Here is a 17,484-nt window from a genome sequence, read left to right as displayed (position 1 = left end):
ACAGCAAGAGCAATACTTTGAAGTAAAGTTACTTTGCTATGTTTAGTTTTTGTTTTCATTAATTCATTTATTTGTATTTCATTTATTCATTGCCTTTTGCTCAGGAGCTCAAGGTAGTGTACAGAGTGCCATTCCCTCCTATATTTCCCCACAACTGCAACCCTGTGGGGTAGACTGGGCAGATAGAAGGTGACTGACCCAAAGTCACCCACTGAGCTTCTGTGCTGAGGGTGGCTGTGGGGAAGAGGCTCTGTAGGGATTGTGGGGCTGTGGCGTGAGAGTGGGGCCTCTGCAGGTACCACAGCCTTTCTCCATACGTGAAATCAGAGTGCATATTGCCAGGAAAACACGGGTAGGATAGGACAGTTAATGCATGGGCCGAAACGGGCCAAGCAAGAATCTCTCACCCTAAAAAGGCATTTGGTAAACAGAGATCCCAGGTGCACAAAGGCACAAACCTTCAAGGTCAGGAAATTAGTAGCCAGACAGCCGTTGACTCAAATAGGCACAAGAAACAGACTCTGGATTTGAATCCTGGGACTAGGTAGAATAAAGGGCAAGATTCCTGGGTTTCAATAGGCAGAGTTTAATGTATAGATGGCTTCCTAATTCTCTGTGATATTTTTTTTTATGTTATGTTTTTATGGTGTTTTTAACTGCTGTTAGCCACCCAGAGTCACGAATTTGAGATGAGAGGCTGTACAGATTGAATAAATAAATAAATCCCCTTATCTAACCTCTTCGAGAATGCAGATCCAGGAGAGAGTCTTACTGCTGTACCTGGTACAAAGCCTTGACAATCAGTTTGCTCCCACTCTCCCCTGACATGCTTGCTTATCGCTTGATGCCCAACTAAATAAGGACATTTGTTTGAAGAAGTGTCTGAACTATCACTTGAATCCATCTCTCTTATTTACAACATGAAGCTGCAGTTTTAGATTATTAAAATGTTTTTAATTGGAAAGGATTTATTATCTCCATTGAAGGGGTTTTTGAGACTAACCCAGTAAGTCTGAGGGTAGAAGAAAGAGAGGGAGTGCTATTTTAAAACCTTTCTGTAATATTAAAGTGAGTCTTCTCTGAAATCAAATGGCTGCTGTCTTTATATAGAGCAAAATGCCATTTCGTTCCATGTGTCCTTCTTCTGAGCATCTCAGAGATAGGACAAAGGCAGGGGAGACTACATGTTTAAGATCTAAGGTACAGCTGTTCAAAAATTAAGGCTGCTCATCTGAGACACTGAACAATTTCATCTGAGAAGCCATTCTGAATTCCACTCTAGGTGCCTTTATTCACAGGCACAGGTTCTTACCATCATGCATATTTGAATTTATTAACTGATCTGAGACCTCTGTTGATGCATCCAACCAGTCATCTCTGGTACTCTGCATCGCACTTTATTTGTCCTTTCTCAGTAACTCCTGTGCTTGGGTCACCTGCTGATATGTCTGCTCCCACCCCTCACCCCCACCTCGCACTCTCCCACTTTGGTATCCCCCCAGGTGATATTTCTGCCCTACATTTCTTTCTGGGTTTTTTTCTGGGGTAGGGAGAGAGGTTGAGAAAACTGAAAGTGGAAAGGGAGCAAGCATGTACCTTTAAGCTGCTTATTGCTTTCTCACAGGTGAGGTCTCCAAGTTTCCTTTTTGGAAATCTCTCCTTCTTTACTGTTCTCTGCACCATATCACACCAGGGTTCCTTCCATAATAAGTCTTCTTTCCATTTTCCCATTCCATCAACCTTCTGTGGTCTGTTTTCCTCTTGGCCCATAACTCAGCACTACAAGTTTCTTCATAGCTCCTTCTTTTTACTTTCCTCCTTCCCTACTCTCCAGGACAGGTTAGTATCCCCATTTTTCAGTCCCCCACCCTTTTCCTCAGTTTCTGACTCACTCTCTCTTTTGCTGTTTTCTCCCTTCTGCCCCCACATTTGCTTCTACCCTGGTGAATTTAAGGGCATAAGTCCAAAGATATTTTCTTTGCCCAGCAGTTCACACAGTGCAAGCCTCTCAAAGGCTGATAGATGTTTCCTGTCTTGCTTCACCAGGATAAATAAGGACAACCTGATACCACTTCCACCAGAAGAAGCAGGGAGGCCTACATGATGGGGCCCTTCTCTGTTTCTTTCAAGGCTGGGAGAGAATATGGAATGTACTGTAGCTTCTCAGAGGGCTACAGACTTGCCTGCCTATGAACTCTTTGTACACAATCACCTGGTGATTACATCACAGTAATAAAAAAGCAGTTTGGGCAGCTAGTATGTGCCTCCCTCTGTGACTTAGGCTCAAAACGTGACAATGGGAAGAGAATGAAGACAAAGGAAAAACAAAGGATATAAACAAGTCTGTGTTTGAACAGACTTATTCTTTTTATGTTTGGGATGGAGATCCCTGTTTAAGATGCTCATTTAAGTTATGGAAGCATTTCACTTACAGGAGAAAATGCATTAGCATACTGTACCAGGACTGAATTGTTAATAGATTTGTACTGCAGACTTTTAGGCATTCATAATATACTGGGAAATCTGTGGTTGGACATTTGGATATTTTCATATTTATTTTTTTTTAAAGGCAGGCAGTGGAGCCCAGATTTGCTCAGTGGCAGTAGGGAAAGAGGGACAGATTTTGTGCCTGTACTATTTTTCTCAGTCTAAAACACTTATTCCTAAACCTTTATTTACCCTATAAATATAGATTTATTTATTTTATTTTATTTTATTTTTATCCCGCCTTTATTATTTTTATAAATAACTCAAGGTGGTGAGCATACCTAATACTCCTTCCTCCTCCTATTTTCCCCACAACAACAACCCTGTGAGGTGAGTTGGGCTCAGAGGGAGTGACTGGCCCAAGGTCACCCAGCCGGCTTTCATGCCTAAAGTGGGACTAGAACTCACAGACTCCTGGTTTCTAGCCCATTGCCTTAACCACTAGACCAAACTGAGTGAGTGAGACACACCCACCCCCAAAATCCATGTTTTTTTCTGGCTAATATAATCATATAAATTGCTTCAGCTAATAAAGATATACAAACTGCCCTTCAGACTAATTTGTCTTGTTATTTGTTCATTTATTTCTTTGGTGTGTACTTTAGCAAGTACTTAAGTTGGGTAAGAGTTTTTTTTAAAATAGGATTTTAAAAGTTAAAAATATAAATTAAAGTTTATACTACCAGTTAAATCCTGGGGGGAAAAGATGCATCTTTGCAGATTTTCTAGAAGATGAGGAAGTCAGGGCCAAATGCTTCTCCCAAGGATAGCATTCCATAGCCTGGAAGCCCATAGAGGAAAAAAAATAACCCTTCAGTGTTCCAGAAAGATGGGCTTCTTTGGAAGGGCCTGTTCTGTAGATCTTGGTCAAACTTATTAGAACAGGAGAAGGTAAGATAATCAGGCCCTAGGCCATTAATAACATAACTTCTAAATGACAGCTTTGTTTAATACATAGTTTGGACAAAGATTTTACTTTGTTTAGGAACTGTATTTGCTATATAATGATAATAAATATTAGGAGGATTTATAAAGTGTTTATTCAAACATTTTCAAGTACGTTTCCTTTAGGGAGCTCATGAGGGATACTGATTGTCTAGATTTGTTTTATGCCAGTTTTGGCCAAGGGGTACCATAGAGATGATTTAGTGGGTAGTCTGTTGAAGGAGTACAACAGAAGTATGGTCACTGTTTGTGCTTCTGGTTCTCTTTGTGGCTTTGGGTACCACTGATGGTAGTTTCTTCAAGGACCACCTGAGGAAGTTGGAGGTCATAGGCATAGCTTTGTCATGAGTCCCTTCCTACTTTGATGGCAGGTCTCAGATGGTAGTTTTGTGGAATTGGTGTTCTTCCTTTCAGTGAATTAAGAGCATTGTAAGATGGCTACTGAAATGTATGCATTTCTTAAAGAGCAGTGATTTGTACAGAATTCACTTACACCATTGGGTTTTGCCTTTTTGAGAGAGTTGGGATAGAAAACATCTCAATATTCTTGCCTATGTCTATTATGTACACAAAGAAAGGTTAAGAATTGAGGATTGAAATATTGCGTATTTGGTTATTGTATTTATTGATTTTTTTTAAATACCCCACTTTTCTGTTCTGGGAAGCACTGAAGTGACTATCAAAAATACAAAGAACAGAAAACGAAGACTTAAACATAAGATTAACATTAACAATATATTATGTATTCAAATTGCCTAACACTTAAACGCTAGCAGAAAGGGCAGCATCTGCACAGATTTCCTAAGCCTCAAGAGAGTAGGGTTTTGGGAACAATACAGAAGAAGGCCCTTTCCTGCTGCCAGGAAGACAAGCCTTGGACAGAAAGACAGAGCCACAAAATTAGTGTTTCTCAACCTCCGCAACTTTAAGCCGAGTGGACTTCAACTCCCAGAATTCCCCCAGCCAGCATTCTGGCTGGGGGAATTCTGGGAGCTGAAGTCCACACGGCTTAAAGTTGCGGAGGTTGAGAAAAACTGCTCTAAATTAATATATACATTTGGTAACAAGGACTGTCAGCATTGCGGAATATTATATTCAGGAAATAATTATCTGAATATGCAGTTTTCCACAGTAGCAAGAATTGTCACATGTCCTACTATAGAAAAATGTGGAAGATTCAAACAGCAGCACAAGTTTCTACTATCCATTTCACTTACTGGTTGCCAGTAACTCTGGACCTCATGCCAAAGAACATCTTTAAAGTCTGCAGTCCCAAAATTTTGCTGGCCAGTTAGGTTATAAGAATCATTTGTTGTCTTTTTTTCACCAGCCACATAGACACAGGTCAGCACCAATTTTTAACCAGCAGATTCATAGCGGTTATTTGGCTGGAATGGGGGGCTGTTTGGCACTGGGGAGTGAAGCAATCAAATCAAAGATCTGATATTTGGTGAGACTTTACAAATGCTCACGAAAGCCCACTGATTGGGAGCAAAACAGGGAAAAGAGCACCAAAGATTAGCATTATCTGGGATGCATAATCTTCATTTTGTTCTTTTGTGTTTTGATAGGCATGGGGATGGAGAACAGGGTAGCTTAAAGAAATGAAAGTGAACATGCAGTGACAGATACTTGTTGAGACATACAAGATAAAACACAATAACAAAACTTTACCACATCAGTTGGCACATCATCTTAAATGACTTAGCCAACTTAAGGCTGGATGTATTGGTTTTGGTCATTTTTAAAATTCTTTTCTTTTCTGACATGGGTGTTTAAAAACATGAATCTGTCTTGCTTTTTAAGGATTCCTGTGAACCAAAGGGAACTGATAGATTCTTTCATTCTATATACATATAAAGCATAATGTTGCATATATTATGCCTTACATCTAACATTTTGGCATCACATTGGATTAACTTGTTTCTCTTTGAACATCATTACAACACTCATATGGAATGTGTTCAGAGGCTGGGAATATTCCATCTCCCATGGGCTGTTGAAGGAGTCAGACACACACTCTGCAAAGTTAGAAGAAGTATGGGAGAATGTGTACAGTACAGGAAAAAAATCCCTCCCCGCAAGGAAGCAGCGCCCAAATAACTATACAACAAAGAAAGTTCTTTCAACGTTACAGTGAATGGGCAGCAGTCCCACCTCGAGCTTCTTTCTCTTCAGAGAGGCATTTGAATGTAGCAGCAGCAGCAGCTTGAGCAAGTTCTGCTTTGAAGAGCCTCTTATTCTTGAATGTGCTTCCACATGAATAGACCACCTGTCCATCCTGCCTGCTGGCCACTCCCTTTCTCTGTCAGATTGTTACACACTTCACAGTTGCCCCAACACCAGTCTGCCAGTCAAACATCAGGGTTTATTCCTCCATCTCTTTTCTTCTTTACCTTGCTGCCTGATGAGCCTTACGCCCAGCCAAAGGTAGCTATTGGCTGGCCCAGCAGATTGGGAAGGAAGAACAATTAGGCTTCCTCCTCCCTTCCTGTTGGTCCAGCCACCAGAGATTGCTTTATCCAAGCTTTAAGGGACAAGGAGATAAAAGGGTAAAGCCTTTTAGGTTTCAGCAGGCTTTCCTTCTACTAAGTTCCAGAAGTGTCTCAGGTGTTGCTTGTTGGCATCACATTGGATTAATTTGTTTCTCTTAGAACATCATTACAACATTACCAATCTTCACTTCTACAGTATCTAAAAAAAAAATTAAATGCTGTGTAAAATATCATTAAAATCTTTAATTTAAAAAAATTCCCAAACAGAAAGAAATGACATGAAAAAAAGAAATGGAAGCTGTTCCAAAGTTATTTGTATTGCTTAACTTAATTGCACGATGCATAAAGAAGTAGTGTCATATTTTCATTACCTTCTACCTTACAAAGCTCACCTTACCTAAGACCAGCTATTGACCATGCTTGCTGGGAATCCTGGAAGAGTTAAATGAATATAAAGAACTTTCAGTGAGGAAGCCTCCCCATCTGGCCGTGCATGCAAGGAGACCTAGGAATCTTTCTAAGCTAGGAGACTTCTGCAAGGAAGAGTGGGAGAAAAAATCCCAAAATTAAAATAGAAAGTTTTTTTTAGTCTGCCTAGAGGAAATGCTTAGAAGCAGTTATTTCTGTCAAAGTAGGCCTTACAAAGTCCTGACTGAAAGGGTTTCCAAATTTTTGAATCTACCATATTTCTTGCTTTGGATCTGTGGGGCCATGGTGGCTCAGTGGTTAAGACACTGAGTCAGAGGACCATTAAGGTCGGCAGCTCGGCAGTTTGAAACCCGAGTGCGAGCTGCGTGACAGAGTAAGCTCCTGTCAATTTGTCCCAGCTCCTGCTAACCTAGCAGTTCGAAAACATGCAAATGCAAGTAGATAACTAGGTACCACTTTGATGGGAAAATAACAAAGACATGAAAGGAACCCCCTCTGGCGTCCCCTGGGCAACAGGGACATCACTGGCAAATCCTTTCAATACAGAAGCGCCTTGGTAGGTGCTTCTGGCATGAAAAAAAAAAACTTTGAATCTGTAAACAAATTGCACAGAAAAAACAAGGGTGCATTTACATTTGCAGAAAGGTGTGTTTAACTTTGTACCATGTGGAAGCTGTGTCAGTTTCTACTCATTTAGGAGTTCATTGAAACATACAATTTGACTAGGGATAACTAAATAGCCTTGTGTGGCACTGAATGGTAGGTGGCAGTACTGGAACTGAAACTCTCCCCGCGCCTGAGTTCAGTCCCAGCGGAAGCTGGATTCTCAGGTAGCCGGCTCAGGTTGACTCAGCCTTCCATCCTTCCGAGGTCGGTAAAATGAGTACCCAGCTTGCTAGGGAAGGTGATGACTGGGGAAGGCAACGGCAAACAACCCCACTATATTCTGCAAAGAAAACATCACGAAAACGGCGTCCCCCCAAAGGGTCAGATATGACTCGGTGCTTGCACAGGAGACCTTTCACCACCACACCTAAACTTTTGCATATGCTGTACTAATTACTTGAAAATTGCATGTTATATTTTTCATATGCATGTTTGGTTTCTTTGTTTTCACTGTGATGAAGTTCCTGCCATGGAATATAACATTCGCTGTGGCATTTTTAATTACTTTCTTTTTAAGCTCATTTAAAATCCACATGGAAGACATTCCGTTTGGGATCTCTCATTGTTAGTTACTGCAAAGGCTACAATAAAAGTCTGCATTTGTAATTCCTCCGTTCTGAGAAATGAAACAGTGTTTTTAATTCTTGGATTGATCAAACAGTTGCTATCTGAGAGACAGACTTATAAGATGATATAATTGTGGGAGAAAGAATTTAAAGCATTATTATTAAATTGTTAAAATTATCAACTTTCATTCCAAGATAATAAAGGAATTTCATAGATTTGGGTATGAAGTTAACTGCTTATAGCTTTTACGTTGTAATGAAATGCAATATCTTTCAGAGCTGTAAGGTTAAATTATGAAAAAATGTAATTATGAATGCCAACTGTTATACCTACATGTTTAACTACTTTCTGTGACCCAAACCTGACCAATAATTCCATTAAATCTTCATTTTTTTTAATGTAAAGGAATATAAGAAAAAGAACTAAAACAAAATTACAGCCTTGGATTTGGAATTTATCTAAAAACTGGATAAGAGAATGCGAGTGAAGTATCTTGTAACTAAGAATGGGCCCAGAGAACTAATGTGTCCCATTGGCCATCAAGCTGGATCTTAAAACACTGATTTAACTGTTTCTCAGCTATAGTTTCTTCAGGTTTTGTGAATGAGCCTAGTAATTGACACTTTCAAGTTGGGAAAGGATTTTGGAAAAACTGATTATAGATGTTCACATAGTAATTTCAATGTAAATATCAATAGTCAGTTTTTCTAACCTGATTTTAAATACAGATTTTTGTTAGGTGTACTCAGAATTCATTGAGACTTGTAGTAGATCTTTATAATCCTCAAATCCTGAAGCCTCCTATATTTATCACATGTACATCTATGTGTAATTTATGATATTCAGAGGTTCTTCTGTAGGTTCCATCATCATGAAAAAGTAAGGATGGTGGGTTTGTTCTGTGTAAGATTTGTTATGAATTCTCTATATAAAGAAATCAGATCAATTCACTCTTTGCCTGGCTTTTGATAGGCTCTAAAGGCTATTTTTAAAATCCTGGGTATGATTTTAAATTTTTGTTTTACTTTTTGCATGTTTTCATTCAATTCCTGATCTGAATACTTTTCTTTCTGTGAAACTGGCTTTAAAGATTTTCTGTTTGCATCTGTAGGTATTTGTTTTGATATTTAAAATCTGTGGTCTGTTCTGCCATAGAATAACGTTGTAATAGTTTGAAAGTTCAAGCGGTACTTGTTTTAGTCAGAAAGAAGCACTGTGGGACAGCTTCTTCTTACAAAGAATATTTTGTTCTTGAAGATCTTTCCAATGTTCATTTGGCTGCATTCTTCTAGCATTATTTTCCTTTAGACAAGTAAAAATAGGAAGTGCTGCTTCTAGAACCTACTTTATTCTGAACCTACTGGATAAAATGATTTTGTTGCCTATGTGACTGTTGATATTGGTGGGAATCTCATAACCTTCCAATATGTACTCTTTCAGGAATTCTACGAAAATAAGACTTCTTTTAAATTGGCACTCCCAACAATTGTGTGTGGCTCTTTGCCTTTGTGCTTGTTGTCTTCCAACATGGGATGACTCAAGAACAAACTGATTCAAATTAATTTTTCCTTATTCAGAGCTTCATTGCTAATTAGGAAAAGCATCCTTACAGATAAGCCCAGAAAAGTTCTTGGCCCACAACAGTTGCTATTAACTCGCATTCTGTGGGAGAGAATAGCACTTTTAAGTAGTCTGGAAGAGGAGAAACTGTTCAAGAGCTCTTCTGGAATATAAAATGATTCTTTGCCTTGTGCTGAAGGAGATTAATTCCAAGTTGGGGAAAGGCACCCACAAAATGAGTGACGTACTTCCAGTTGAGTCAGGTCAGATATCAAATACTCAGTGAAATGGTGCAAGATTCTGAATATAATCAAGCATTAGACTCAGCACTGAGAACTGATAATTCAAATTGTACTTCTTCAGCTGTGTTCTCCATTGAGTACTGCTCCCTATTTCTTACTCATTTTATGCTCCGCATAATACAAAATATTAAATATAAGCCCTGAAGTGATTTTATGGGAATGAGAGACATAAGATGTGTAAATGCACTTTATGTACCCTTAGAATAAATGTTCTGTGCAATGGAATATATCAGCCTTCTGAATCTGGAGCCTCTGGTTGTCCCTACTAATTGAGAGTTAGCGTCCTAACATGTTTAGGGGACCCCAGGATAGAAGGAAGGCTGGTGCATGCTGCATAGGGATTTTAGCTGTGCCCATAGATTCCCAAGTTCATTGAGCTGGTAGGGAGGAAAGGGGTGCAAAAGGAGATGGGACAAAGTACTAAAATGCAGAGAAAGTAGGAGAGGTGTTATCATGGCAGTTGGAGGCTACATCTTACTCTCACCATCACAAGAGAATTTAAAAATGAGTGTGGCAAGAAATAAAGCAATATGCAGTTATTACTTTAAGTTAATAATAACATTCCAAATGCTTGTATATGGAATGCATATAATTTGCCAACTGCTGCCTATTTCTTGATGATACTCAGACTGTTTATTGAGCAGTCGGATAGCCTCAAGAAACTCTGTTGAAAAGAATGTGTGCATAAAATGGGTGGTACTTGTAATTATTTTATGGCAATTTACACCGTAACAAAGTAAAAGAAGTTTGATGTATCTAGATCAGTATGTATGCACTGTCTGAAATGTGAGGGTTGCCAAATTATCTTAATTTGGATATAAGCATTTCCTTTTTGTTTTTGTTTTTCCCATCAGAAAAATGCAAGACCTGTTGTTAGGAATAATACTTTAATTATAAATATATAAAATTATACTGCGGTATAAACATCTTTTAAGCTTTGCGACGTTGCAAAAATAAGGGTGCGTGCTTAATTTTATACATTTTTCAAAAGGCAATTTCAGACTTCCATTTTCAAGGGTCAAGCTACACAAAAAAAATCCAGATTTCAAAGTAGCTTGGAAGGTGTGGTATATTATGTTTTGTAGCCACATAAATTTGTAGAGCATTTAAGCTGTGGCAGCCTATAGGGTAGTATGTGATGTGAATGAGACAGGAGTAGGAAATTTCAAGGTGCCAGGTAAAAGCTTTAGTGGGAAAGATTACAGCAGATGATTTCCAGCTTCTAACAATTGTACTAAAGTGTTTTCTTTTTGTTTTATATAGCCCTTTTTATGGAGAAGACTTTTACTGTGAAATTCCACGGAGTTTTCGTCATCTGTCATTTTACATTTTCGATAGAGATGTTTTCCGCAGGGATTCCATCATTGGTATGTGTTTCTATGCTAGTTCAATTTTAAATTCAGCTATAATCTTAATTATTTTCTGTAACAGGAGAAGCTCTGTAGGTTCAGACATCTGTGAACAGCGGTACTAAACATCAATAAGAAATAATGTATTGTTTTCTTTTAACTGTAACATGGACATTTCAACATACTGTTCATCATGGTTGAGTTAGGGTTATCTTCTTAAATAACTATATGAAATAAAGAGGATAAAATTCCTTCAGAATCAAAATCTGCATAAGTTGTATTTCTGAGTGAGATGAAAGGAACTTTTCAAAAAACACGTCTGTTTTGAAAAAAATGAAACGGTTTATCTGAACATGCTATGAACTGATAAAGAGATCTGTTGGTCCTGGTTACTGCTGAATGGATGCATTAATTTAAACTTTGGTTTTTGTACACTTAAAACATTCTCAGTTATAGTTTGAATGTTTCACTTGGTTTGCAACTTAAATAAACAATGCATTCTGTTTAGCTGGGTTTTTGAAAACATGAAGAAACATAGTAAAGGTAAAGGTTTCCCTTGACATGAAGTCCAGTCATGTCCGACTCTAGGGGGCGGTGCTCATCTCCGTTTCAAAGCCAAAGAGCCGGCGTTTGTCTGTAGACACTTCCGTGGTCATGTGGCCAGCATGACTAAGCAGAATGCCGTTATTTGCCCGCCGAAGCGGTACCTATTAATCTACTCACATTGGCATGTTTTCGAACTGCTAGGTTGGCAGGAGCTGGGACTAGCAACGGGAGCTCACCCCATCACGCGGATTCGAACCGCTGACCTTCCGATCGGCAAGCTCGGCAGCTCAGCGGTTTAACCCGCAGCACCACCACGTTTGGGAGGGTTTTTCCTCTTGCTTGCTTGCTTGCTTGCTTGCTTTCTTTCTTTTGTGCCTTAGTGGTCTTCTAGTTCTCAGACTGTAAGTGAAAAGTGTGTAAAACATTAAATTTGGGGTGGTTGAGAATGGGAGAAGCAAATACAGCAACATAATTGCAAGACAATGAAAACAGAAGGAATGTAAATATACTGCAACGGAATGAAAAAGGCAAAATGTATATTGTCAAAAACTGTTGCCATGATATAAAAAGATCATCCATAAATATGATAAGCATGGCCAAATATTTTGATCTTCCATCTGCAGCATGGGGATAGAAGATGCTGGTTCATTTTTAAAATTGGTTTGCTTAAACATAGTTATTTGAATAAACTATAGTTAGCTGCTTTGCACAATATGCTAAGCTGTAAACCAAGAGTTATACACTGAAGCTCACACAGCACACTAAACAAAACAAACACATCACGTTATATCTTAATGTGAACTCAATCCATAGAAAGGTGCAAGCTTCAAGGAAACTGGTAGAGCTTCCTTTAGATTATGTGTGCTTTGGATTTACAGGTAAAGATAAATTATGCTATTTTCACAGTTAAAGAAAAGAGTGCCCAGTTACTGGAAAGGATAATATGTACTGGTATGGCCTACAACATTAGTTGGCAGATTTCAGATCAATGGATTCTACTTTGTTTTTTATTTGAATGCCAAGACTTATCAACCAGATCCTCATGCAGCAGTCATGCACTAAACAATCCAAAGGAACTTGTTTTTAATATTAGAACTTCCAAACTTGCTGTGAAAAACTTGATTGGTCCCTTTTACCATTCTTTGTTTAATTTTAGTAGTAGGAGTAATTTTATTCACAAATATTTTGAGGCTGTAAATTCTGTGATCAGCACTGGCCCCCCTTGTACCATTAACAACAGTGGTTCAAATATTGTACTTTATCCTTCAGTCTGGCTACGGTACAGTAGCATTTGTGACTGGCAGTTTTGGAGACACCATATTAAAAACATTTTAGCAAGTTGGACCTGGCTAAAAAATTAGGTAGCTGTTATAGAAGGGACCACACAGGATGACATACTGTTGTTTACATAGGCAAACAGAGCCTGGGGAGATATGACTGCTCCAGTAAGTGATGGGGAGATAAGTAACTTCTTTGCAGGGTTTCCTTGAGGAACATTAAGGATATCATCACATGCTGTTCCTTTTGGGGCCTTCTGGCCCCATTGCAAATCATGCCACAGCAGCTCGAAGAAAAACAAGTTTAGGGGGAAAAATAAATAAAAGCTAAGTTGGGGCCACCAGATAAATTTCAAGAAAGATGAAGATTTTGGAGTAGACTACATTTCTATCTCCAAATGATAAATGTGAATCATAATAGTTTTAAATAAAAAGATTTAATGCCCTGGGCCCCCAGCAGAAGGTGAAGGCGCTTTGTTTATTCCTCAGGATGTAAAAACAGAGTTCCTCCTTTTTCTTACTTACAATAGCCCAAAGTCCAGAGGTGATTTATATACATTTCTGGGACAGACAGATGGAATTGAATCACTAAAGGAGCCAGGAAAGCAGAAAACAAAAGGAGTGAGTCAGGAGTACATTTCAGAAGCAAAAAACAAGGGAGATTAGGAAGTTTCCTTCAGCAGCAGCAGAGGTGCTGTTAAGGATTCTCAATCATATGGTCTGGAATAAAGTTCCTTCTCCAAATTCCTAAACCTTCTTACAATTCAGAAAGTGTTTTGCTTATGTTTTTCTTGGCTCCTGCAAATTTCCCAGGACAGCACATAGGTATAATGAAACAGGTTTTTAATAAGCCGAGAAAACATAATACACAATTTAGCCTCAGGCTTTTTTCTTCCTAATGGTAGGGTTGTACATTGGGCTCAGCCTATCTGGACTACTGAAGCATAGTTAAGTATTCCTTGCACACCTCTCCTACTTCCATGGTGTTCTTAGGGGAGCAACACAAACTTCATGTCATTGTGCAAATGCTGCAACGTGTATACGTGTGTTAGACATTGGGGGGCCAGTATGCAGTGGCAGCATTGACACAATTAGGTCATCACACTTTACTGCAGATGCCATGGCATAATTTCACTCTTGGATCTACTGGAAAAAATCCAGAGATCTGTTAGTTAACACTGGTCTATCTTGGACTCCTCTCTGGCTAAAATTAAATGTTTCAATTTCAAAGTGCTTTTTAATCTTAAAGAGTTCAGATGTATGTGATATTCTAATAAATGGTGACATTAGGATATATGTGCTTACATACTGGGTTTCAGAAAGAAACCAAAGAAAGCTCTTGGGACTCAGTGGGATATTTGTTTGTTTGTTTGTCAAATGTGTAAGAGCGCCTGATCCCTAAAGATTCTGGGCAGTGTGCATTAAAAACAAAAGGAGACAATATAACAAGAAAAGAAGAGTATGTCCAGAAGAAAAAACAGAGAGGAAACAGTGAAAAGCTGCTTCCTGAGTCCTATTTTTTATTCAGTACATTCAATTTTATATACTTGTATTACAGGGCTATGTTAGATACCAGTTACCAGCCTTTGTTTACAAAAACTTTCCAAAGGGTTTCTTCTTTATCTGTGAAATGTAAGGCTGTCTTCTCTGTCTGCATATTTATTAGGGGTTGAAGTTGTTGTAAGACCTGTGGCTGTTCTGGGCTGCTCGATTAGAATGTCACTAAGCTGCCTGTTTCCTCTACCCGTGTCTCTATTTTTGTTTTGATGTAACACGCTTCCATAATGCAAAGTCAGTCACCATGGCAAACCCAGATAGTGCTTATTATTATTTCCTGGATGGTAGTGTGATAGCCCAAAGGAGAAACATTTTGCCAATATATGTTGTCCTTCTGTATATGGCACTATCATCCAGGATGGATGGATTGAAATTTGTCTGCCTGCCTGAGACCAGCTCTCTAGGTGATTTACAAAGTCAGATGACATGATAATAAATAGAAAACAGAATCCCAAACTTCTAGGGCACTGCTGATGTCCACTGACATAACTAAAGATCTCTTGACCTTCCTAGATGTTTCAACAAATTGATCTGTCAGTGACTGACTGAGGTAGTTGGGAGTTTGCTGACAAATGATTCAATAAATGGCAGGTATGATATAGAGGGCAACTTAGGAATACATGTGCTACAGACACAACTTCTGTGTTTGAACACCTGGAGCATCAATCTTGCTAAGGTATATTATTATATCTCCCTGTTATAACTATTGAAAGCAGGATATCAGTTTATTCCAGAGTAAGTGCCCTTCTGTGCAGAGCATGAAAAATGACATTAGGATATATGTGTTTCCAAGTGCAACCAAGGAGGCACCTGTGAATTCACAATAGCAAAGATATAAAATTTGCTATCTTACTTTTTTTGGACATCTGGGTTCAAAACTGTTGTTTCTGGGATGTCTTTAGTTGGATCCAAAGAACATACAGCTAGGGGAGATAGCTCACAGTAAGCCAAATCAGAATCTATTAGTTGTTTTCAGTGGAGAGAGGTAACTATCAGAAAAAGTAAGCTGGATCAAGAACTGCCCACGCAAAAGTTTGTTTTAACCAGGATTTAAGTCAGTGAATTTTCAAGTGGGTGTCAAGAGCCAAGTTCCAAGCAAAGAAATACATTTGTGGTTGATTGGGGGACATGGAGAATGGCCCTCAGAAATTTAGACTGAAGCAATTCTAAAGCAGCTGCATCTTTATATACCCAGCACCATATAGCAGCAGACTTGCAACCTTAGTTTTAAATAGTTTAATTGCTACAGGTGGAATTGAATACCTAGGCATTTAGAATCCTTAATTTGCTCAACCGATCTATCATTAATTTTCTGATTGTGAGGAAAGTTAGAGCAGTTTAAGTGAAAACTAAGACCTTTGTTTTGGAATAAATAATTTCTATTTTTTTCCCAAAGACAAGGGACACTAGTGCATATTGACACTTGAGAAAGCCAACCTGGGATACAGATAAGGCTGCAACATAGTCTGCTTGGAGTAGAACAGCAATAGGCTGGAGATTGAGGGCAAGGAAGGAACAGTACAATCACCCTGAGAAAGCAAGCAATAGATGAAGCCTCTAACTTCTTCCACAGTCTCCCAAGGAATTGAATCAGAAGCTAATCTCAAATTGGAAAGCCGTTGAGGAAGCTTGAATGCTTCCCTGATAGGTGGTCTAATATTTGTACTGATCAGTAGTCAGATAGGTCATTTCTGGAGTTGCTGAAGGCCACATTTTACTTTTATATGGAAGAAAAGGAATGATCAAAGTGATGACCCAAATGGGGTACAAATATGGCACACACATGGGTGGCACCTGAGCTTTTCTTAGTATTTGGAGGTTTGTGCTGTTCTCTTATTTTTAACTCTAACGGCTGATGTTTTTGTCTATGATTAGTTTGTGGCAAGTGCACTATTGCTAGATCAGAGGGAGTCCTGAGCCATATCCCTCATGCATACAGGGAACCTCATTTCACTGGATCTTGATGCAATGGACTGTGCATGCACTGGACAAAATTTCTGTCACATTTTACCTTCTTTGTGTGATCTCTCTCCTTACTGTCTAATTCAACAGTCTTTTCTCAATAATGGACAAAATTTGTCTGGTAAAATGAGATTTCATGGTATATGGGGGGTCAGAGAGTTTATGAAGTGCAGCAGCTGGTTTTCAATTAATTTATACCCCCATAATATAATGCTTTTTCTATGATGCATAGTAATAATAATACATTTCATATTCAAAATTTCGTACATTTTATATAAATCACCCTTCCCTAATCAGACATATTCAACTGGATTGGGAAAGGTTGTTACAGATAATGGAGGGGGGTTATGAATTTGCTTCTACTAGTGGGATTTTCTCGCCAAGAAAATGGGAGGCAGCTTTCACTCATTTCTATCTACTTGGAAGGTTGGAGGATCCCCTGAAACATTGGGAAGGGTTTAGGGGAGGGCTGAAATCTTGAAAACGGCTTCTTTCTTTGCCCAGTGAGATACTCCACTGGATTTCAGCCCTGTATATGAGTGGAGGGTGATCCTCCCTGCATAGATGTCTCATTAGGATCCAAACCATTGACAGTGTAATACATCTTCTCTGAAGTGATTTAATGTATTTAACCCTAGGAAAGCGGATATTGGATTCAGTCATTCATATACGTATATGTATGAAATGACCTCAGTGTTTTTATGTTTAGGCCTTTGCTAAGTCTGTAATGCAAAATAATATGACTCGTACTGTTATTTATTATCAGGATACTATTTATGAAAGTATTTTTAATGGTTCCTTTTTAATATGATAAAAGCTTTCAAGAGAAAATTTAATGGAGTATTTAGACATTGCCTGTCTGAACTTGTTGGAGCTCAGAAGCTAAACGGGGTTCAGCCTGGCTGGTTATTTGGGTGGGAGGCCTCCAGAGAATACCAAGATTCTAGGCTAGATTTAGAAGATGAAAAACATCTTGGAAGTTGTACTGTGGCCAAGAAAACTGTGTGGCTCTGTCCATGAATGCATCAGGAGTTGAAGCCAACTTCAAAGAGACTTGGGTTGACTTGACTATGGTATATTTGAAAGTGGCCTTGAAAGAGCTTTAGGCCAGAAGCTGAGAACTTAGAGAAAGTTTAAGAACAGAATTCTTAGCAGCCGTGCAACAAACAGTTCAGCCTCTGTGACCTTCAGTTAAAAACAGGAAACATGCTACATCATCTGATCATTTAGCCCTTATCTGAAAGAATAAAAGAATGCTTATACTGGGTGCCCTACATGTGACAGATGCACAATTATTTCTGGCCTAATTTACAGACTAGGAGGACAGATGAGAAGCCAAAGC

General features: G+C 38.8%; 1 protein-coding gene across 3 annotated transcripts in view; it reads left to right on the top strand.

Moving 5' to 3' along the window:
- The window catches only part of RASA3 (RAS p21 protein activator 3), a 139,766-nt gene that overhangs the window by 56,142 nt on the left and 66,140 nt on the right, over positions 1–17,484 (top strand). For all 3 annotated transcript variants that reach the window (XM_063304893.1, XM_063304892.1, XM_063304891.1), the window contains one exon: positions 10,715–10,818. In XM_063304893.1, the coding sequence (XP_063160963.1) occupies positions 10,715–10,818 (104 nt within the window). The remainder of the gene's footprint in view (positions 1–10,714; positions 10,819–17,484) is intronic.

This window comes from Candoia aspera, chromosome 5 (genome assembly GCF_035149785.1).
Source record: "Candoia aspera isolate rCanAsp1 chromosome 5, rCanAsp1.hap2, whole genome shotgun sequence".
NCBI lineage: Eukaryota > Metazoa > Chordata > Lepidosauria > Squamata > Boidae > Candoia > Candoia aspera.
This window is presented reverse-complemented; position numbering and strand designations above follow the sequence as displayed.